Genomic DNA, 23651 nt, shown 5'->3' with positions numbered 1-23651 from the left:
TACAGACAGCAGCTCTGGGTAAAGGTGGCGTGTGGACTGTCAGGCCTGCTGGCTCTGCACATTCCAGCGGGTCGAGCCGAGCTGTTGCTGCTGTCAGCTCGCATGATCACACAGCGAGGAGGAGGAGCTAAGTGCAGCTTAGTGTCCCGCCTCAGGCGCCGGACTGTCAACACAAACACACCTTCTGAACTCTGGCCCCGCTGGTAACCTCTCTCTCTCTTTCTCTCTTTCTCTCTCTCTCTCTCTCTCTCTCTCTCTTTCTCTCTCTCTTTCTCTCTGTCTCTGTCTGTCTCTGTCTCACCCCTCGCACATTCTCATCTCTCTCTCTCTCTCTCTCTCTCTCTCTCCCTCTCGCCATTTATTACTTTCTCTCTGTCTTTCTGTATATTCATTACAATATCTCTCTCTCTAACTGTGTGTGGGTGGTGCTCTGTCAGGCAGGGCTGCTCCGTCAGGACAGAGATGAACTCTAAGTCTGCTTGTGTCATTCAGACTACAGAAGCCCTCAAACAGCAGCTTCTCTGTAGCCCCTGTTTCCTGCCCCCCCCCCCCCCCCAGACAGTCAGGGCTCATCTCCAGGCTGCGAAGACCAGCCCCCAGCCCCCGGGCCCCAGCCCCCAGCCCCCGGGCCTCGGGCCCAGTCTCCAGAAGAACCCCCTCCACTGTGCTCCACTCATCTCATAAAGAAGCTTTTGTGCCGATGCACTGTTTTTTGATCGTTGTTTTGAGACGGAAAGATGATTTATGAAATGAAAGTGCTGCCCGGGGACAGAGGAATTGAGCAGAGCTCTTCCAGATGTGTGATTAAGTTAAACAGACCAGGAGGGGGAGGGTGGAGGGGCTGAGTCCAGCCGGTGACTGGTGACTCACACGTATCCGTAGGGACAGGTCTTGGCACAGGTCAAAGGTCGACACGTGGGCACTCTGCACTCGCACACCTCGCACCCCAGTTCGTCCTTCTCATATCCCATGGGGCATTGCAGGGAGCAGTACCTGCCCAGGTCGGGGCAGGAGTCATCTGGAACAGATCACACACAGGTCATCTGACCGGACACGCCCATCCATCATCACCGTGGTTACCACAGATCCTGTCAGCTGAGTATTCCGCAGCACTGCAGGCAGTAGTCATGGAGACCAATCTGCCCTGTGAGGGAGGTGTGTGTGAGAGAGGAGACTCACTGGTTATGCAGTGGCAAAGCAGGCAGCCGTGGTGGTCCTGCTGGAAGCCAAGCGGGCAGTCTGGTGCGGACAGGGAGCAGTGCTCCAGCGGGGGGCACACAGCCGGGCTGAGGGTCTCATACGACGGCTCTGAGGGGGGGACATCTACCATGAGCTCAGCGGTTAGACCATCTGACTGCTCATCAAGAGGTTGCAGGCTCAAACCCTTGCCATGGATAAACACATTGTTAAATACATTGTGTGTGTACATTGTGTGTGTACATTGTGTGTGTACATTGTGTGTGTACATTGTGTGTGTACATTGCCAGGTGCGTGAGGAGAGACAGACATGGGCAGTCAGAGCAGGGCATGCTGGGCTCTGAGCAGTACAGTAACAGGTACTAAACACGTTTCATAGATGCTCCACGTGTACAAACCCACAACAGCACTTTGGAGGGGAAGTCTCCCTCCCTCCCTCCCTCCCTCCCTCCCTCCCTCCCTCCCTCCCTCCCTCCCTCCCTCCCTCCCTCCCTCCCTCCCTCCCTCCCTCCCTCCCTCCCTCCCTCCCTCCCTCCCTCCCTCCCTCCCTGCCACTTCCTGTCAGCACCATGCCACGTTCTACCCAACGAGCTGTAACTAATTAGAAGCACAAAGAAGTTCTACTCTCCAATTGAGAGGATGCCTGACCGGGCCCTTGCAGGGTGACCTGGGGCAGTAAGGACACACCCCGGAGACTGACCAACGCTTGTGTGTGTGTGTGTGTAGTCCCTGTGTGTGTGTGTGTGTGTGTAGTCCCTGTGTGTGTGTGTGTGTGTGTGTGTAGTCCCTGTGTGTGTGCGTGTCCGTGCCTTCACAGAAGGGGCAGCACTCTCCAGGGATCTTGACAGGGTTGTGGCAGCTTTGCTTGCAGGCCATGGCGGTACAGTGAGGCTCTCCATCCACACACTGGCAGAAGGTGCAGTCATCCTCCTTCCAGCGCTCCTCGTGGCCCCGCAGCATGTTGTTCACCCAGCAGCTGGCCTCCGCGCTGTCCAGCGCCAGCAGCTCCACGTCTGGGGGCACACATGAATACACACACACATGAATACACACACACAGGAATACACACACACAGGAATACACACACACATTAAGAGAGAGAGAGAGAGAGAGAGAGAGAGAGAGAGAGAGAGAGAGAGAGAGAGAGAGAGAGAGAGAGAGAGAGAGAGAGAGAGAGAGAGAGAGAGAGAGAGAGAGAGAGAGAGAGAGAGAGGACCCTGGCCCTCCACCAGGACCAGAGGAGGCTCAGGATGAGGAGAGCCCGACCAGGAGAGGCTGTTAGCTGGCCTCACTGTGGGGAAGGGATGTGTGTATAGCAGGGTAAGAGGAGAAGGTTGAAACAGCCGTGGGACCAGGCAGAGACGTCACACAGAGATAGAGAGATATGATCATTAAAAACACACACGTACATAAACACATCCAATTTCCTGTCCCAGTTCTTCGGCTAACAGGTCCACCTCAGCCATGAGCAGGACCCACAGGGTCGGGACCCACGGGGTCAGTCAGGCCTGGCCCTGTGGCCCCACACCAGGTCAGAGTTCACCATCATACATTTGTATCCAAAGCCAGAAATCCTATTTAAGTGTGTTACATGTGTAACCTGTGGCTTCATTTGTTTTAAGTCTTGAGCGAAACTTGAATGTTTCGGACATTTGAAAAGCCAGTTCCACTCCTTACAGGTGATCTTTGAGCCAAATTAATTCTGGGGTCTTGACTTGAGCATTTGTCGTAAATAATCCTAATTGTGTTTTGTGTCACCGCTGATGAGAAACAGAGGTGGTTTGGTGGTGTGGCACCTGGAAGGTAGTGTGTGGGCAGCGTGTGTGTGTGTGTGTGGGCTGGCGTGTGGGGGCAGCGTGTGTGTGTGTGTATTTATGTGTGGCTACATACAGTACAAGGTTGTCTGTGTGCTTGGTAAATGTGTGTGTTTATATGTGTGGTTGCATGTATACAATACAAGGTTGTGTGTGTGTGTGTGAGAGAGAGAGTGTGTGTGTGTGTGTTCTCCCCTGGGATTGTGCAGCAGAAATCTGGCTGTAGTGATCCTGTACATCTGACACTGGTTAAAGTCAGCTCAGCTTTCATCTCTCTCTCTCTCTCTCTCTCTCTCTCTCTCTCTCTCTCCCCTTCTTTCTCTTTTTATTCCTGTCTTTCAGCAAGCCTAAATATAACCCTTTTACTGCAACCTTCGCTCATCAGCGAGTCAGTGAGTCAAGGCTATAGTTGAAGGTAAGCTGTATCTCCCACAAAGGACACAAAAGGCGACTGAAGCATTTCCTCGTGATATCAGGACACCAGAGGTTCTACTGGATTCCCTGATGAGTCTGGAGACCAGGTGTCCCCTCCCACACAGTAACGCTGACACCCCTTCATCACAACTATCTCCATGGTGAGCAGCACAGGACATGAAAGCATTCCTCTGTCTCTAAAGATCCTCACATTCCAGGTGTACCTCCACAACTGACCTTCAATAACCCCAAAGCCTGCCCCTCTCTCTCCCTCTCTCTCTCTCTCTCTCTCTCTCTCTCTCTGTCTCTCTCTCTCCCTCTCTCTCTCTCTCTCTCTCTCTCTCTCTCTCTCTCTCTCTCTCTCCCTCTCTCTCCCTCTCTCTCTCTCTCTCTCTCTCTCTCTCTCTCTCTCTCTCCCTCTCTCTCTCTCTCTCTCTCTCTCTCTCTCTCTCTCTCCCTCTCTCTCTCTCTCTCTCTCTCTCTCTCTCTCCCTCTCTCTCTCTCTCTCTCTCTCTCTCTCTCTCCCTCTCTCTCTCTCTCTCTCTCTCTCTCTCTCTCTCCCTCTCTCTCTCTCTCTCCTCTCTCTCTCTCTCTCTCTCTCTCTCTCTCTCTCTCTCTCTCTCTCTCTCTCCCTCTCTCTCTCTTGTTCTTGGTCTGTTCCTCTGTCCTCTTGTGTCTGATCCGTTGGAGACTACAGTCTCCAGCAGCACACAGTTTCAGCAGGCGGGCAGTAATGTGGCCACATGCAGGCTCTTGATCAGCTCCAAGAGCTCCTAGCAGCGTTCTTGTCTACCTGCTGGGGCCCAGCCTCTTCACTGAGGCCCAGCCTCTTCACTGAGGCCCAGCTTCTTCACTGAGGCCCAGCCTCATCACTGGGGCCCAGCCTCATCACTGGGGCCCAGCCTCTTCACTGAGGCCCAGCCTCTTCACTGGGGCCCAGCCTCATCACTGGGGCCCAGCCTCTTCACTGAGGCCCAGCCTCTTCACTGAGGCCTCTTCACTGAGGCCCAGCCTCTTCACTGAGGCCCAGCCTCTTCACTGGGGCCCAGCCTCTTCACTGAGGCCTCTTCACTGAGGCCCAGCCTCTTCACTGAGGCCCAGCCTCTTCACTGGGGCCCAGCCTCTGGGGGCGTTGAGGGGGAGGAGGAAGGGGGAGGAGGGGGAGGAGGGGAGGAGGGGAGGAGGGGAGGAGGGGAGGAGGGGAGGAGGGGAGGAGGGGGAGGAGGGGGAGGAGGGGGAGGAGGGGAGGAGGGTATGTACCTATGCAGACTGGGCAGCACTCTCCCTCTGGGATGTAATAGTTGTCACAGTCCAGTTCCGCACACTCAGCCTTGGAGCAGAAGGAGATCCCTCCTCGACACTGGCACAGCCAGCAGGGCTGCATGCGGTACACCTCCCCCTCGGAGAACTGCTGGCTGTTGTGGACGCACTGGGGAGAGACTGGGGGAGGGGGAGAAGAAAACAAAGACTTTCAAGCGCGCACGCACACACACTTTTCAGTGGATGAATGAATGTTGACGTGTTAAGACCAGGCCCACAGGCTTGTCTGACCATGTGATCTGACCAGGAAACACATGTGGGCCCTAATCAACCCTGGTCAGACACCCCCACACTGTCCTGTTTTGGAGAGACCAGGAGCTGTTCCTGGGGGAAGAGAGACCAGGAGCTGTTCCTGGGGGAAGAGAGACCAGGAGCTGTTCCTGGGGGAAGAGCGACCAGGAGCTGTTCCTGGGGGAGGAGAGACCAGGAGCTGTTCCTGGGGGAAGAGAGACCAGGAGCTGTTCCTGGGGGAGGAGAGACCAGGAGCTGTTCCTGGGGGAGGAGAGACCAGGAGCTGTTCCTGGGGGAGGAGAGACCAGGAGCTGTTCCTGGGGGAGGAGAGACCAGGAGCTGTTCCTGGGGGAGGAGAGACCAGGAGCTATTCCTGGGGGAGGAGAGACCAGGAGCTGTTCCTGGGGGAGGAGAGACCAGGAGCTGTTCCTGGGGGAAGAGAGACCAGGAGCTGTTCCTGGGGGAGGAGAGACCAGGAGCTGTTCCTGGGGGAAGAGAGACCAGGAGCTGTTCCTGGGGTGAGCTGAGCTCTCCTGTATCCCAGTGTATCTGACAATGACGCCAACTCCATTCAGTGGAATTTCACAGAGATTTGGGAAGTCTTGAGGAGGCGATGCTGGCTGGATGAGACCAGGAGCAGACGGGGGCAGAAGACTGCCCCAGAGAGATCTGCTGTGGACCGGAGACACACAGCAGACAGGCTGGTAAAGCACCCGAACCCAGCCAGTCTGCCTGAGAACTGGACCCACCAGACAGGACTGCAGTCTGGGACAGACCCTTAACAGACCCCTCCTGTCCTGAGGACTGCTGCTCAGAGAGGGAAGGAGAGGGGGAGGGAGGGAGGGAGACAGTGAAGGAGAGAGGGGGTGAGACAGGGAGAGAGAGGGGGAGGGAGACAGTGAAGGAGAGAGAGGGGGTGAGACAGGGAGAGAATGAGAGGGAGGGAGGCCGAGGGTAAACCAAACTAATACAATGAAAACATTCCATTGTATTTTAAACTCCTTTTCACCCTCTAGTACCATGCTTGTACCATTGGCAGCAGATGTCAACCCTACAGGCCTGGCTATGAGCTACAGCTCTCCAGGAGAATGTGGAAAATGTAGGGTTTACAGGAAGAGAGGTGATTATGTAAGCGTGTCATGGTCTGACTGGTGACAGAGATGCAGGCATGGCAGATGAGTTCAGCCTCTCTGCCCTGCCCTCCACGGCACCACCAGGCCCCCCCAACTCTTCCATGAGGGGGGGGGGGGCTGCAGCATCTGTATGCCATACCCTGAGAGGCACCCTCAGCTGCCCCCCACCCCCACCCCCCACTCCATCCTGCCCTCTAACACAAAGCAGGTGGACCAACTGAGGCAAGGAAAAATGGGATTTTGTTTTTTTCCCTCCCTCCCTCCCTCCCTCCCTCCCTCCCTCCCTCCCTCCCTCCCTCCCTCCCTCCCTCCCTCCCTCCCTCCCTCCCTCCCTCCCTCCCTCCCTCCCTCCCTCCCTCCCTCCCTCCCTCCCTCCCTCCCTCCCTCCTTCCCTCCCTCCCTCTCTTTTATTTGCTCTTTCTTTCCTTTCTTTTGCCTTTCTTCTTCATCTCTCTCCTTCTCTTCTCCCTCTCTCTCTCCCTCTCTTCTCCATCTCTCTCTCCTTCTCTTCTCCATCTCTCATTCCTCCTCTTCTCCATCTCTCTGTCCTTCTCTTCTCCATCTCTCATTCCTCCTCTTCTCCCTCTCTCTCTCACTCTCTTCTCCATCTCTCTCTCCTTCTCTTCTCGAGGCCTCTCTTCCCACCCTGCTTACAGCAGCCAAGCAGAGCAAATGCAATAAGCACTTCAGCTGGCTGTGATTGGCAGGCATGACCCCGATGCTTAACGCTGGGGAAACAATAGGAAGTCACATGACAGGATGGTCACGTGACTTCCGCTGTGTTTGTTCCTGTTAATCCCCAACGCTCATTTGCGTCAGACTGCGAATTCCTGACGTGCTTTGTGATGTTCTCTAGTCTCTGGATCGGGGATGAAGTGGAACTGTGGCTGGGTGTAGAACCGTGACCCCAACCCACCTCCTAAATCACTCACAGGGTCGTGCTTTCAGGAAGCCACAGAGGATGACTGAGGATAGCTCCCCTGGGACCCTCTCACTGCTCATGGGACTGTTGTAAAACAGTCATTCCAGTTTCCTTCCCATGAAATGATGCATACCATGTCAACACTTTAATCGTCTTGATAGTACTGTACACGCACTGTTGATGTGAAGATAAAGCCTTGTTTAAACAGAACCCAGCATCACTTGAAGTTTAACTCCATAAACAGCATCCTGTCTGGGACCTGTCTGAGTGTGACACGAGAACAGACTGTTGTTCCTCTTCGGGCCTGATCAAACTGGCTTGTATGGTACCATCTGGAACATGCTATGACATCACAGTGTCAGGGTGGTGCCAGCTTATTGTTTCCTTCCAGGGTCATCCTCCGGCCTGGTAGTCAGGACAACCCAGACACACAGGTCCGTGCTGCTGTCACAGAACCCAGCATGTTGACCCAGAGCTCACATGCCCAGCACCCAGGGCCAATCACAGCCCACGCCCAGCACCCAGGGCCAATCACAGCCCACGCCCAGCACCCAGGGCCAATCACAGCGGGGGGCTCTGTGTTCCATAAACACCGGAGGAATCCCATTCCTGACCTGGTTCAAGTCTCTCCTGCATCTGCACCGAGGAGAGGCCTGGGTGAGGTGTGCTTCTGTGAGGGAGAGGGGTACTGGAGGGGGTGGAAGGGCAGGGAGGAGCTGATGAGGGCCAGTCATGCGGGGGTAACTGCCAGGCAAGCAGCACAAAGGGCATCAAGCTTGGAGGCAGAGAGTAGCAGACACTTGTTATCAGAACCCTGATCCCCGCGCCCCCGACCACATTCAGCCTTGATCCCCGCGCCCCCGACCACATTCAGCCTGCGCCGGCCTGCCTCCCTCCATTATCCTCCCCGCAGCCCGAATGGAGCACATAAAAAGCATTCCCATCAATGAACTGTTGAACTTTTTCCTTTTGGACGTGTGACCAGACTGGAACTCTTTGACACTGCACTTCTGCACTTCTGTTGAGCAGAACCGTAGTCTAAGCACTTTTCTGGTCACTGGGCTTGTTGAGTCCCATCCATTCCGGGACATGAGACTCTTTTATGGGTGCGGAGAGGCCAGAATGGGAGAATCTGTTCAGGGAGCTCAGAGTAAACAGTCACGTTCCTTCCCCTGGTCCTGCCTCTCTAGTCTCTGGTTGGTCTCTAGGCTAGTCTCTAGGCTGGTTGGCAGGCAAGCTAGCGAGCTGAGTGGTTGACTAGCTAGCTTGGTGGCAGGCTAGTGAGCTAGCTAGCTAGCTGAGTGGGTGTCTAGCTGGTGAGAAGACTGTGGCAGCACAACAGTCTTCAGGCCCATAGCTGTGATTAATATCCCCTCGGGCTCTGATGATTAGCAGACACGCTGCAGAAGAAATGCCTTTGAAGTGTCCTGAACAGACTCCAGCCAGCGTGCAACACCAATAAACAATGACCAGCTAATGACCAGCCAATGACCAGCCAATGACCAGCCAATCACCAGCTCTCCTTTTCATGTTCAGACATGTGGTCAACAGGGACTTTCAAATTATATCTGATGAAAATAAAGACTGAACATTTCACACCTGCAACCTGGGTGGAGAGGATTACGACTGAGGAAGCCAGGAATAGTTTGGATGTTTGACCAGAGGGGGACGTTACCTTTCTGGCACTGGAACACACTGCAGCAGTTCCCCGGCAGCCCGCTGGCCTGGGTGAGCATGGCAGCTCTCTGCCCAGCCGGGCACGAGGGCTGGACGCAGGCCTGGGGGTCGCAGGTGCAGCGGGGGGGCAGGGAGGGGCAGCAGCCAGCAGGGGGCAGATAGCTCATGGTGAGCACAGAGTCAGGGGGGCAGGAGGGCACCGGCACAGGAGGGCATGTGACCCCAGCACACTTCAGCTCCTCTGGAAGTCACACACAGACACACACACACACTGCGTCACATATAATAACAAATCTATGTAAGGAATACTGTAACCACTTCTACCAGCCTTCGGTCTTAACAGTGTCCACACTGTTGCAGCTGAGCAATATGGGGGCAGGGAGGACAGGAGATGTGAGGGGAGGAGGGGAGGAGGGGAGGAGGGGAGGAGGGGAGGAGGGGAGGAGGGGAGGAGGGGAGGAGGGGAGTACTCTCCCAGGCTGTATATGCAGTGTGAGTGGAACACTTGTGCTCATGTTGCTGTCTGGAGTTCAGTGCGGCGGGCCAGAGTCCCATGCATTCATCAGATCCCCTTCAGCCTGACAGTTTTACAGCTTCCTGCCCGAGGAGCGCCAGACACGACAAGGAAGCCCTTCCTGTCCTTCAGTCCTGGTTCTGATCCCTGTCCGGCCTGGCTGGACAAACACCCCGCGTCCCAACAGCCCCTCCACACAGCCTCCACCCAGCCCCTCCACCCAGCCTCCACCCAGCCCCTCCACACAGCCTCCACCCAGCCCTCCACCCAGCCTCCACCCAGCCCCTCCACACAGCCTCCACCCAGCCCCTCCACACAGCCTCCACCCAGCCCTCCACCCAGCCTCCATCCAGCCCCTCCACACAGCCTCCACCCAGCCCTCAACCCCCTCCTCCACCCAGCCCTCCACACAGCCTCCACCCAGCCCTCCACCCAGCACCTCCACACAGCCCCTCCACCCAGCCTCCACCCAGCCCCTCCACACAGCCTCCACCCAGCCCCTCCACACAGCCTCCACCCAGCCCTCCACCCACCCCCTCCACACAGCCTCAACACAGCCTCCACCCAGCCCTCCACCCAGCCCCTCCACCCAGCCTCTCCACCCAGCCCCTCCACACAGCCCCTCCACCCAGCCTCCACCCAGCCCTCCACCCAGCCCCTCCACCCAGCCTCTCCACCCAGTCCTCCACCCAGCCCTCCACCCAGCCTTCCAGGTTTCTCCTACGCTGCTCTCTAGATGAGCCCTTCTTCTCTGAGCACACCAAGCAGGCACCAGTTGACTGTTCCCTTGCCAGAGCCAACATAATGGCTGTGATACCCTTGTTAGGGAGCACCAGAGGAGGGCACCGGGGGGGGGGGGGGCACCAGGGGGGGGTTCAGGGGGGTATTTTGGACACCATTGTGGAAAAGGAAAGTGGAGGGCCTCTCTGTGCCTACAGTAGAACAGTAGCTACCTCTCAAAGCTTGGATTACCCAATCCCCAGCCTGGGTTTGTTTAGGGTTCCCCATGTCTCAGTAATGTACACACGCTCCCAAGTCCAGGGATTGGGGATTGCAGACTCACGTCCTGTCCTATAGTTGTCAATCACTAAGTCATTTCACAGATCTCCAGTGGAAAGCAGGCTACACACACACACACACACACACACGCACACACACACACACACGTTGGCCTGTCAGAGAGGGCGCAGGAGAGAAGTGGCACACAAAGAGAGCCTACAGAGCAGGGAAATGTGCTCATTACACGTCTGCTTTCTGTCTCCTCCCTCGATCTTTCAGCAGAGAAAGCGCCACAAAATGAATAAAATAACTAATTGCCTCATAAGCAGGGGAAATGACACGTTTATGACGAGAGTCAAGAGGAATATTTGAGAGTCTTTACATGCATGCTGGTTAGGAGGGGAGATTCTGAGGTGGGTTGCAGAACATGTTGGGTTTAGTGGCTGGTTCAGGAGCCGGTCCTGTTGACAGTAGGCCCAGACTGCTGCTGTATGTCTCTCTCCCTCCCCCTCTCTCTCCCTCCCCCTCTCCCTCCCCCTCTCTGTCTCTCTCCCCCTCTCTGTCTTTCTCTCCCCCCTCTTTGTCTCTCTCCTCTCTCTCCCCCCCTCCCCCTCTCTGTCTCTCTCCCCCCTCTGTCTCTCTCTCCCCCTCCCCCTCTCTGTCTCTCTCCCCCCTCTGTCTCTCCCCCCCCCCTCTCTGTCTCTCTCTCCCCCTCTCTGTCGCTCTTCCACAGCAACCCTACCCAGTGCAGGATCTCTCTCATCCCTGACATTTGAGGACCTGTAAGTGGATCCTCGGGGGTTTTCCCCAGCAGATGGGAAACTGAGCCGAGGTCCTGATGTCCCTGGAACCAGCAGTCCTCAGCTCCAGTCCTCAGCTCCAGTCCTCAGCTCCAGTCCTCAGCTCCAGTCCTCAGCTCCAGTCCTCAGTTCCAGTCCTCAGTTCCAGTCCTCAGCTCCAGTCCTCAGCTCCAGTCCTCAGCTCCAGTCCTCAGCTCCAGTCCTCAGCTCCAGTCCTCAGCTCCAGTCCTCAGCCAACAGCTCTGCTATCACACTCTCCCAGGTCATCAAACCCAGACCAGGGCTGGACCGAGCCGTCCGGCCCAACGCCCTGCCGGCATGTTCATCCTCCACTTACAGAAGCGTTTGAAGTCTGAGCCAGAACACGTGTGGCTGTACAGGCAGAGCAGGAGACTGAAGATCTCATGGATGAACTTGAGGATGAAGGAAACAGATTTTTTCCCCGTCCTCCGCTGAGCAAACAGGGTGGGTGTGAGAGTTCTCTGTACTGTTGTGTTTGCTCTGGGAGCCTGAAACACTGATGGTGCCCACAAAGCTCTCATTGATAAACTTTGTTGCTGCTGAATAGTGTCATAGAAAAAGCAGGGGAAAACCCTGAGTTAAAGCTGGCTAGGACCCTTTTAACGCTTTTTTTTTGCCTAATTCCTGTGCTTGAGTTAAATAAACGTCAGCTGGAAAGCTGATTTGAGAAGTTTACTTCTCATAAAACCCAACCTAGAAGCTGATTCTGTTCAGCAGAGCATGAACAACCTCTGAGAATCTTATATTTTGGTAAAACACGTCTGTGTGTTGAAAACACCACAGATGGCGCACTGAATAACACTTGCAGAGTATTGTGTGTCAGATGACTTCTTCACTTATAATAAGAGCTAGGCTGGAATGGGTGCCAAGCAACACCTGAGTTGAACTGAGGTCTTTAGTGGGAACGCTCCAAGCTGAGGAGGTGAACTGAGGTCTTCAGTGGGATCCCTCCAAGCTGAGGAGGTGAACTGAGGTCTTCAGTGGGAACCCTCCAAGCTGAGGAGGTGAACTGAGGTCTTCAGTGGGAACCCTCCAAGCTGAGGAGGTGAACTGAGGTCTTCAGTGGGAACCCTCCAAGCTGAGGAGGTGAACTGAGGTCTTCAGTGGGAACGCTCCAAGCTGAGGAGGTTTAATTGATATCATGTTCTAGCAGGGGGACATGTATGTGAACAGAAGGCCAGCAGACACAGGCAGGGCAGGGCGAGCTTATATTGCGCTCTAGAAGCACAAATACGGCTGTGATTAGCTAGTCAGAGGCCACAGGAACGATATCTGTCTCACAATGGTGGCTATTCTCCAGCTAGTGCAGACGAGAATATGAATGGCTGGTTTGGCCTGCTTGATGCCTGGTGTCTGGGCACTGGGCAAGATTTTGTCTTTGTTGGGCAGGCGTGATAGAAAAGAAAGAAAACCTATCAATGTTCTAGCTTGAAATCCAAGTACACACACACACACACACACGAGGCCGGGAGTCTGAGGTGGGATGTGGAAATTGGTCCATTACCACAGAATGGGGCCTGTAAACAATGCATCTCTCTGGCTTTTCAGCAGCTCACTGAAGAAAGCAAAACACCTCTGTGTTAATGTTCTCCTCGTAAGGAGGCACAAGGAGCGCAGTCTTAGCCCGAGCACAGCAACCCAGCCAGGCAGAGGAGGCCGTGTTGACAGCCTCAGTTCACTCATGGAAAAAGCGCACAATGTGAGTTCTGTTTAAGCGACTGACTTTGGAAGCCAGTCAGCACAGAACAAAGCTGTCTCAGTGCAGCCGCCCTGCGTGTTCCTGCGCCGTCCTCAGGGCTCCTGCTGCTCACCCCCGGGGGCTCACGCCAGCTCCGTCTGACGGGAGCTGTGTGCTGGCATCATGCCCAGCAGCCGTACAGCTGGGGGGGCGCAGGAGGTGGACCCTCCCGGCTGAACCCCAGGGAGGAGGGAGGAGCCACAGGTAGACAGGTAGACAGACAGACAGACAGACAGACAGACAGGTTAGAAGACAGACAGACAGGGTTAGCAGAGAGACAGGCAGAGAGACAGACAGACAGGCAGGTACACAAACAGACAGGCAGGTTGGCAGATAGACAGGCAGATTAGCAGACAGACAGGCAGGTTAGCAGACAGACAGACAGACAAGGAGGTTAGCAGAGAGACAGGCAGGCAGGCAGAATCAAAATCGGAATCCGAATCGGAATCAGAATGAGTTTTATTCGCCATGAAAGTTTTCACAGACAAGGAATTTGGATTGGTAGGAAGGTGCATACATTACTGTAAACATATAGGAATCTTAAATTTAAATAGGAGGACAAACTATACTAAGGGTACATAACTAGCAATACTGACAGACAGACAGACAGACAGACTGGCTGCTGCAACACTGTGTCCTTTACAGAGTTGACAGCTCCTCGCTCTCTCTTTCACTAAATATTTGGGGAAGAAAAACGTGATTCCTGTGTCCAAGGCAGCAGAGCTGCAGCTGCAAGAGCGTGTGTGTGTGTGTGTGTGTGACTGTGTGGGGGCAGGGTTTAGGGGTACGTGTTGCACATACTATTGTTCCTGTGTGTGAGCTCTGCCCAGTAACACACCCTTCCCCTTATTGTCAGATGTCCAATCAGATTAGAGCAGTGAGAGTGAGCATGAGGGTCTTTATCATGCTGAGAGGCCGGAACAATGTGACAGAGAAAGAGGACCTTCATTCAATAGCATTATCTGAGGCTGGGCTGGCAAACAACACATGGGAGAGCAAGTCTAGCCCAGTCACATAGAAGCTGTCTGTGGAGGCCAAGGAGGGGGTAGAACAGATAGGGAGCCCTTGGAGGTTCCTTAGGGGACACCAGACATCAAAAATATGATTCATTCTCCAGGCTGTGGTGGAGGTATCCATGTTACAGAAGCACGTTGTGTCAGGGCTGTGGTGGAGGTAGCCATGGGGTGGATAGGTGGGGTCTGGAGAGGGGTCTGGGGGGGGGGGGGTCTGGAGAGGGGTCTGGGAAGCAGTGACTGGTCTTGAGGCTGGGGGGGGGGGGGGGGGGTTGGTGGTGTTGGGGTTGAGGCTGGGGCTGGGCTGAGGCTGCGGCTGGGTCTGGGCTGGGTGTGGGTGGGTGAGCAGGGCTAGGCTGGGTCTGGGCTGGGTGTGGGTGGGTGGGTGGGTGAGCAGGGCTAGGCTGGGTCTGGGCTGGGTGTGGGTGGGTGGGTGAGCAGGGCTAGGCTGGGTCTGTGCTGGGTGTGGGTGGGTGGGTGAGCAGGGCTAGGCTGGGTCTGGGCTGGGTGTGGGTGGGTGGGTGAGCAGGGCTAGGCTGGGTCTGGGAGCAGAGAGAGGACTGACAGGATGACACAGGGATCGCACCACGCCTAGCAGGGATGGTCTTTGTCTGGACCGCCACACAAGCTGTGTTTTGTTTCCCCTTTGAAATCACTACCCCCCTCACACACACACACACACACACACACACACCGGGGGGGGGGGACATGAACAGACTCGCTGGACAGGACAGGGTCATAGCCGGTCACACACACACACAGCTTGCTGAGATGTCTGGCACCCCTGCCAGCCACCGCGGTCTGGCTGGGCCTGGAGCAGCCGTGCCACAGAAAGGCTGCAGCCAATCAGAACTAACGATGCGTCTACAGGCTAGCGCTGTGGTGGTGAGGTGCTGCTGGTACCCTGGTATCATGGATGTACCCTAGTACCATGCTGGTACCCTGGCATCATGCTGGTAATCTGCCTTAGCACTCAGTACCCCCTCTGACGGTGACCGGCAGTTTGAAGTTAGCCTCGGTGCCACGCTGCCTGACCACGGTGACAGAGGGCCTGTAGAGGCCTCAGACAGGGCAGGAGACGTCGACCATCTCTCAAACACACCAGACAGAGAAGCAGCTAGTGTTTTTATGCTTCGAGACCCAGATAAACAATAAACAGAGCAACCAGGATGGGAGAGGAGGCCAGTTTCTGAGAGAGGGAGAAAGAGAGACCAGACCAAACCACTACCATGTGTGAGTTTACAAGACAGGACATGAGATGCTATGTTCTAATGGACGACTGAGCAGAACCTGTGAGTGTCGGCCGACAAGGTCAGCTTTGATCTCCAGCTGGGTGTGAAGGGCAGGGGAGCTACAGGATCTCTCATGTGGAGAGAGCAGGCTCTACTGTACACAACATGAAGCCATCACACTAATGGGCCTTGCTCCAGACTCAAATCACTGCTTCTGTCCTCAAAGACAGATCTGTTGTATCCTGGAAGAACTAACTGGCCCCAAACGCCCCCGCCCACTGAGCTAGTGAGATCCCCTCAGACTCTCGCTCCTGCAGGAGGAGGAGACACAGGAGGCTTCTATGAAGACATCCCGATAAACACACACACGACCACAAACACACGAGATCCCCACAATCACCCGAGGGGCTGCACACACAGCCTACTGAGATACACACACACACATTCAACCAGAGGCTTGTTGCTAAACGAGGGGCCATTGGAAGGGTGTGTATGAGGGGACGCAGAGAACTCAATACTGCCGTGTGTGTTCAAGATCTCAAGATCTAATACTGTGTGTGTGTGTGTGTGTGTGTGTGTGGGACGGAGGGCTGTCATCCTCTCATGATTTAACACTGTGTTTGTGTATGTGTGAACTACGCTTCCCACAGTTCCAGAACCTGAACTACTCTTCCTACTCAGTACATAGCTGAGTAGTACGTCCTAACACAGCCAAGCTTGTGCTCTTCACTAACAGCAGCGTGTGTTTGTAGTCCTAATCATCTCAGGCATCCCTCCTTGGCCTCCGGCCAGCTCCAACATGCTGATCTGTCTGGCTGTCTTCTCACCCTCTCACTGAAAGTCCATCATCATCACACACACATACGCATCACACACACATACGCATCACACACACATACGCATCACACACACATACGCATCACACACACATACGCATCACACACACATACGCATCACACACACATACGCATCACACACACATACGCATCACACACACATACGCATCACACACACATACGCATCACACACACATACGCATCACACACACATACGCATCACACACACATACGCATCACACACACATACGCATCACACACACATACGCATCACACACACATACGCATCACACACACATACGCATCACACACACATACGCATCACACACACATACGCATCACACACACATACGCATCACACACACATACGCATCACACACACATACGCATCACACACACATACGCATCACACACACATACGCATCACACACACATACGCATCACACACACATACGCATCACACACACATACGCTACAAGAGATTGTTTTTGTCTCAAACTGAACTGAGATGAATGATCAAGGTGAGTAATGCGAATAACAAATCTATGTAGTAGCTCATATAAACTAACTGGGTAGTTCTGGAGACATATGGCCTGCTTATGTGTCTGTCTGCTATTTGTGTGTGTGTATAAGGAGTGATCCAGCAGATGACAGTGTAGTATGACTTCACACAGCGTATGTTCTGCTAGTGTGACTCTGAGCGCTGCCACATCCGTCAGAACTGAGCCCATCGTCCATCCTAATCAGCCAGTCAGAGAAGCTAGGAGACACTGCACACCTTCCAGAGGAGAGTCCCATGTAGACACAGGCTGCTGGTCACATGCTCTCTCTCTCCAGGCCGTTTGTCCCTCCCCCCCGTCCCCCTCTCTCTACAAACGCCTCAGAGACCCTGGCCCAACACTGCTACACATTATACTGCACACACACCTACCAACACTTCACCTTTCCTGTCTCTACCTCTACCTCTCTCCACCTCTCTCTCTCCCTCTCCTTGTCTCTCTCCCTTTCTCTCCATCTGAATGTTGGCATGGAGAGAGGGGTTTTGGAATACACTGCTTGCTCATTTCTTCAGACCCTGTGATTTTTCACAGGTAGAGTTGAGACGTTGACCTGCCCCCCCCGCCCCCTCTGCCCCCTCTGCCCCCCTGCACCAGCTGGATCCCTGCCCTTCTGCCCCCCTGCCATCTCTGCCCCCCTGCCCCTCTGCCCCCTCGCCCGTCTGCCCCTCTGCCCCCTCTGCCCCTCTGCCCCACTGCCCCTCTGCCCCTCTGCCCCCCTGCCCCCTCTGCCCCCTCTGCCCCCCTGCCCCCTCTGCCCCCCTGAACCAGCTGGATCCCTGCTGCCAGACAGCCAGAGATGCAGTCTGGGAAACTCTGTTCCACTCAAGTGTTGAACACTCAGTGTTCAAGGTGGAACCTGATCATACGGTGTCTACGTACAACACTGCTTATAGTTTGACCAATTAGTAGTTTGACTTCAGGAGAAAGACCTTGATATGTTTCCTGTAAATGTAGCATTTCAATGGAACTTCCTTGAAGTCAGTTTAACTTTGACAGTAACCCCATGTAGACATATTTAAACAGTGGTGGGTTAGCTGTAGGTTAGCTGTAGGTTAGCTGTAGGTGGTCTGTAGGTTAGCTGTAGGTGGTCTGTAGGTGGTCTGTAGGTTAGCTGTAGGTTAGCTGTAGGTGGTCTGTAGGTTAGCTGTAGGTGGTCTGTAGGTGGTCTGTAGGTTAGCTGTAGGTGGTCTGTAGGTGGTCTGTAGGTTAGCTGTAGGTGGTCTGTAGGTGGTCTGTAGGTTAGCTGTAGGTGGTCTGTAGGTTGTGTGCAGGTGAGCTCACCTGAGGCCTGCTCACACTGGCTGCGGTTGCTGTAGGAGAAGTGAGGCTGGCAGCTCTGGGCCTCACAAACACACCCCTCCAGTGTCAGGTTACAGCCTGAGAACAGGCAGCCAGGCCGGGCTGGACCCACAAACCTCTCCCTGCTCCGCTCCCTGTGCTCCGGCCTGCGGACCTCTGCACACACACACACACACACACACACACCAGGAGTCATCCGTGAGTCATAATCAACAGCACACAAGAGGACAGGGGTGCCCAGACAAAGCCCTGAGCGTGTGTGTGTGTGTGTGTCATCACCAGGATCTGTAACTTAGTCACCACTCTCACATCTGCTATGGATTAACAACCTTCAACAGATAGCAGGGAGGGAGGGGGGAAGGAGGGAGGGAGGGGGGAAGGAGGGAGGGAGGGAGGGAGGGAGGGAGGGGGGAGGGAGGGAGGGAGGGAGGGAGGGGGGAAGGAGGGAGGGAGGGAGGGAGGGAGGGAGGGAGGGAGGGAGGGAGGGAGGGAGGGAGGGGGGGAGGGAGGGAGGGAGGGAGGGAGGGGGGAAGGAGGGAGGGAGGGAGGGAGGGAGGGAGGGAGGGAGGGAGGGAGGGAGGGAGGGAGGGAGGGAGGGAGGGAGGGAGGGGGGGAGGGAGGGGGGGAGGGAGGGAGGGAGGGTGGGCTCACCTGTGGTGCTGGCCCTCATGCAGGTCTCTCTGTCTGGGAAAGAGAAGGAGACGAGGCAAGAGTGTCGTGCGTCACACACACACTGGGCCCCTGCCCTGTCACACCCTGTCAGCAGGGGGCAGCGCTCATCCTCCAGCCCTGCCTCGGGGTGCTCGGGGACAACTGGAGACCAGAGGAGACAAAGATCATTAATAATGGGGGGGGGGAAGACATCATCAATCATCTTCTGTATTAATTTAATGCAGATACAAGATTCTTGGGAGTGGGTGATGAATACTAAAAAACGAAATGGGAAAAACACGTCATCAGTTTCAACAGATGCTCTTTTCCCACAAGTCCATTGGCAGTTCTCTGTGGTTTTCATTGTTGATGTGTAATAATGTTCTAAAGTACCCAGAGAAACAGTGACCCTGGGTGGTAGACAGTCCTTCTGACAGACAACAACAGAGGGGGGGGAGGTGGCGATATTAAGTTGTTTGGCCTTGAAATTATGGAGTGAGTCAGGACAGGAGAGAAAGTGGGAGGGAGAGAAAGAGGGAGAGAGTGTGTCTCTGTGTGTGTGTGTGTGTGTGTGTATCTGTGTGTGTGTCTCTGTGTGTGTGTGTGTGTGTGTGTGTGTGTGTATCTGTGTGTGTGTCTCTGTGTGTGTGTGTGTGTGTGTGTGTGTCTGTGTGTGTGTCTCTGTGTGTGTGTCTCTGTGTGTGTGTGTGTGTGTGTGTGTGTATCTGTGTGTGTGTCTCTGTGTGTGTGTGTGTGTGTGTGTGTGTGTGTGTATCTGTGTGTGTGTCTCTGTGTGTGTGTGTGTGTGTTTCCTAGGATTGCTAAATTAGGTCTACAGATTAAGAGTCAGGACCAAAGAGGTGTGTGTGTATCTGTGAGTGTGAATCTGTGTGTGTGTATCTGTGTGTGTGAATCTGTGTGTGTGTGTATCTGTGTGTGTGTATCTGTGTGTGTGAATCTGTGTGTGTGAATCTGTGTGTGTGTATCTGTGTGTGGGTCAGGGTCAGTGTAGATACAGAACATGAGAGGTGATGAGGGAGTGGAGGACACCTCTCACTGGCTGGTGAAGGGTCCTCCCAGTCCGGCCAGACAGCAGGAACCAGGCCTGGGACTAGACCCTGTGGACCCCTCTCACCCCTGGAGCCTGCCTGTCTTGGCATCCACGACTGGATGATGGGAAAGCTGACCCCCTGAGGCCTTCTGGCTGATAGTGAGCTAAAAAGGAAGTCTTTGAAATGATAATGCGAGAGGTGGAAGGGTGAAGAGGACGCCATGTGAGGGAGCAGGCGAGAGCAGGGGGGGTAGCAGAAAAGTTTTGAAAGGTTGAAATATATTTTTTCAGTTTCAAAAGTTTCAAAAGGTTGACAAAATCTTTTTAGAAAAAATTAAATAAAAAATCTATAAACTTTTTTGTATCGTTTCTGTGTACAAAAACGTTTAAAAAAATATTGCTGAAAAGTTTAAAGTAAAAAAAAAAAACATTTGAAAGTTTGAACATTGTTTTGAAAATATGTTTCTAAAAACCTTTGTGTGTGAAAAAAAGTTTCAAAAGGAAAAAAATAATAATATTGTTGACCAAAATTTTTTTTATAAAAAAGTTTACAAAACAAAGTTTGTAAAGGTTGAACAAATTAGTGTCTAAAAAACATGCTACTTTTTTGTGTCTCATTGTTTGTGAAAAAGTTTTAAAATGTAAAAAAATTCAAATGGGAAAAGGTTTATCAAAAACGTTATTTTGAAAAAAAAGTTTCTACAAAACGTTAAATATTTTCATATTGTGTTGTGTGTGAAAAAATACAGATACAGAACAGCATGTCATCAATATCAACCATTCTTTCATATGACCCCCTCCCTCCCCCAGACCCTCCCCCTCCCTCCCCCAGACCCTCCCCCTCCCTCCCCCAGACCCTCCCCCTCCCTCCCCCAGAACCCCCTTTCTCCCCTCAGAGCCTCCAACCCCCTCCTCCCCTCCACCCCCCCTCCACCCCCCACCTCCCCTCCACCCCCCCTCCACCCCCTCCTCCCCTCCACCCCCCCTCCACCCCCCTCCACCCCCCACCTCCCCTCCACCCCCCGTGCTCTTGACCTGCCCCCCAGCTCCAGAGCTCCTCACACAGGGGCCACAGTGATTAGGCAGTCAAGAGCACGGAGTAAATGCTTCCCCTGGCTGATCCTGCTTTCTGCTCAGGGTCTTCTTCTCTTGGGTGGTCAGTACTGGAGGGGGGGGGGGGGTGGAGGGGAGGAAGGGGTTGGAGGCTCTGGAGGAGAAAGGGGGTCTGGGGGAGGGCCGGAGGGGGGGCAGGGCCGGAGGGGGGGGGGGTGGCAGTCCCTGAGGAGGGGGGGGCAGGGCCGGAGGGGAGGGGGGACACAGCCAGAAGACCAGAGACACGACTCAATCAGTGGAGGCCCCTTCTTCTCCAAACTGTTAATTTGTGGAGGGGTTGCAGGGATACGGAGGGGGATTAGGGAAGATAACCAGTACAGACCCCCAGCCCCTCCAGACCCCCAGCCCCTCCAGACCCCCAGCCCCTCCAGACCCCCAGCCCCTCCAGACCCCAGCCCCTCCAGACCCCAGCCCTTCCAGACCCCAGCCCCTCCAGACCCCAGCCCCTCCAGACCCCAGCCCCTCCAGTGGGGTGGAGCCAGGAGAGAGAGTAGGGCAGGTGTAGCCAGGTGTATCCTGGCCGTGACTTCATGTTTTAGGGGACACCCTGGATGGCTCAGAGGGAAGAGCTCTGCTCAACCTCTCCAAGAACACAGCAGAGCCCCAACCAACACTGCAGCCCTCAGAGGAACAGCTACCTCTGGGAAACAGCTACCTCAGAGGAACAGCTACCTCAGAGGAACAGCTACCTCAGAGGAACAGCTACCTCGGGGAAACAGCTACCTCAGAGGAACAGCTACCTCAGAGGAACAGCTACCTCAGAGGAACAGCTACCTCGGAGGAACAGCTACCTCTGGGAAACAGCTACCTCAGAGGAACAGCTACCTCAGAGGAACAGCTACCTCGGAGGAACAGCTACCTCAGAGGAACAGCTACCTCGGAGGAACAGCTACCTCAGAGGAACATCTACCTCAGAGGAACAGCTACCTCTGGGAAACAGCTACAACAGCTACCTCTGGGAAACAGCTACCTCAGAGGAACAGCTACCTCAGAGGAACAGCTACCTCAGAGGAACAGCTACCTCAGAGGAACAGCTACCTCGGAGGAACAGCTACCTCAGAGGAACAGCTACCTCGGAGGAACAGCTACCTCAGAGGAACAGCTACCTCAGAGGAACAGCTACCTCTGGGAAACAGCTACCTCGGAGGAACAGCTACCTCTGGGAAACAGCTACCTCAGAGGAACAGCTACCTCAGAGGAACAGCTACCTCGGAGGAACAGCTACCTCGGAGGAACAGCTACCTCGGAGGAACAGCTACCTCGGAGGAACAGCTACCTCAGAGGTACCTGTTCATTCATTCAGTCTGAGACTGGAGACGGCCGTTCCTCCACAGGGTGGAGTCCACAGGCAGCAAAGGGCTGGTATAGAGCAGCATTGTTCAGATGAAGGGCCAGGGACAGAGAAAAGCTGTGATTCATACTAAGGTCACTGTGAAATGTGCCAATGAAAACCTGATGGTGAGACTGTTGCAACACTAAATGCTGACCCAAGGAAGGGTTTACAGGCACATCTCTGGCCTGTGGATTGCGTAACCACGTCAAGCCGAAAAACTCCCAAATAGAACCGTTTAATTCTTACTCGGAAAATCAAATAAGCAAGCGTAATCAATGTGTACACACACAATTGCACGTAACAGTCACCCATTGTTAGGGAGCACGTGGTCTAGAACTCAAGAATGCGCACTGTGGTTTGTGACTGGTTTTAAACTGACAGGCTGGGTTGGGAAGTCTAACTGTCGTGTTACTGAAGGCTGGATGCCAGAGTCCTGCTGCCAGACCTATTGTCCTGCCTTTGAGCTAACAGTTCTGGGGGAAATGAGCAGTTGAACATGAGTCCTGTCTTGGCAGTCAAGTGGTACTTAAACAAGGGATCTGCCCAGACCAGTCCGGCCCAGTAACAAGGTAAACACATCCAGTCAATGGAACCATGGATTTACTGTGACAGTGATGGTTGGTTGGAGCCAAATGACAGTTATAACTGACTATGCTGACTACAGAAACTATCGCCTTTGAGTGGTCCAACTGAACGTTGTTGCATCCGATCCGTTTTTTCCATGACCATCATTGGCATCTCCACAATGAAATGCAAAATGCAAAATCGTTACAAAATTCCATGAATAGACCTACATTTGGCTATGAAGATGAAACAATATGAAAAATGAAAGTCATACCTTTGCAAATGCCGATTTCAGGTAGAGTCACGTCTGCAGTTTGGTTCCCAGTCGCGCAGGTCAGTCCCAGAGCGCAGTAGCCGAGACCCCAGTCCTGCCCCCCACACTGCTCCCACTCCAGCCGGGTGCACTGGTCACAGCACCCGCACGGGTCCCGGGCCAGACTCCGGCCGCCCTCGCAGCCGTGCGGAGCCTGCACGGGACACGTCCGGAGACTGCACGGCGTACACTCGTAAGCCGATAACACGCGCACCAGAATGAAGACATTCGCAAACGCAATCAAACACTTGCTGAACATGTTCGCTTCAGAAACCGTTCACGTGTTTTAAAAGTATGCCGATTTGTTCCGTATGTCAATCGACCGCCACATTAAATATGAGAATTATGCTGGCTGTGTGTCCAAAGTTACAGGTCCCGTAAAAAAATAATAAGTCGAAAAAGTTATGCTTTTCCCAAGCAAACAGTATTTCAATACGCGTATTCCACTTCCAATTCCAAGCCAATTCCTGAGTAAACGGCAAAGCTGCTACTGTACTCGGATACTTTTCGTTGACAATATCCACAGGCTGAAGCTTTTGCTAGGCGCACTTTCACACAGTGCCGTTGGTGCCGTTATCTTCCTGTCTCTGAGCAGTCACGACACGACCTCCACAAGTTCCTCTACTGGAGTGCGACTGTACAGGAGAGAAGTGATGAAGCCCAAACACAACAGGGGGATGCAATCTGAGACGCAGACTGACATTACAGGCACATACAAACGAGCAGCACCCCTTTTCCTTGACTGACACGGGCACCGTCCAGTTACGAGGAGCGAACAGAGGGAGGATTTGAACAGTTTATCCTCTTTTGGCAAATATTTACAAAATTAATTTGTGCTGTTTAACATTTCGGTACTTTTTGGTTAAAGTGCACTTTTTTCCAAAGATTTAATGTTGTCAAAAATGT

General features: G+C 54.0%; 1 protein-coding gene across 2 annotated transcripts in view; it reads right to left on the bottom strand.

Moving 5' to 3' along the window:
- Positions 1-23364, bottom strand: part of LOC146300251 (cysteine-rich motor neuron 1 protein) — a 33235-nt gene extending 9871 nt beyond the window's left edge. Inside the window, exons 1-8 of one of the 2 annotated variants that reach the window (XM_084682100.1) lie at positions 22707-23364; positions 18372-18533; positions 17703-17876; positions 8707-8949; positions 4686-4865; positions 2007-2210; positions 1180-1308; positions 871-1018 (exon numbers count right to left, since the gene is read on the bottom strand). In XM_084682100.1, the coding sequence (XP_084538226.1) occupies positions 871-1018; positions 1180-1308; positions 2007-2210; positions 4686-4865; positions 8707-8949; positions 17703-17876; positions 18372-18533; positions 22707-23004 (1538 nt within the window). In that variant the 5' untranslated portion in view covers positions 23005-23364. The remainder of the gene's footprint in view (positions 1-870; positions 1019-1179; positions 1309-2006; positions 2211-4685; positions 4866-8706; positions 8950-17702; positions 17877-18371; positions 18534-22706) is intronic. The other variant, XM_084682109.1, reaches the window with a different exon arrangement.
- Between the last annotated feature and the right edge of the window lie 287 nt (positions 23365-23651).

This window comes from Hypomesus nipponensis, chromosome 3 (genome assembly GCF_054491055.1).
Source record: "Hypomesus nipponensis isolate SF chromosome 3, ASM5449105v1, whole genome shotgun sequence".
NCBI classification, from domain to species: Eukaryota; Metazoa; Chordata; class Actinopteri; order Osmeriformes; family Osmeridae; genus Hypomesus; species Hypomesus nipponensis.
This window is presented reverse-complemented; position numbering and strand designations above follow the sequence as displayed.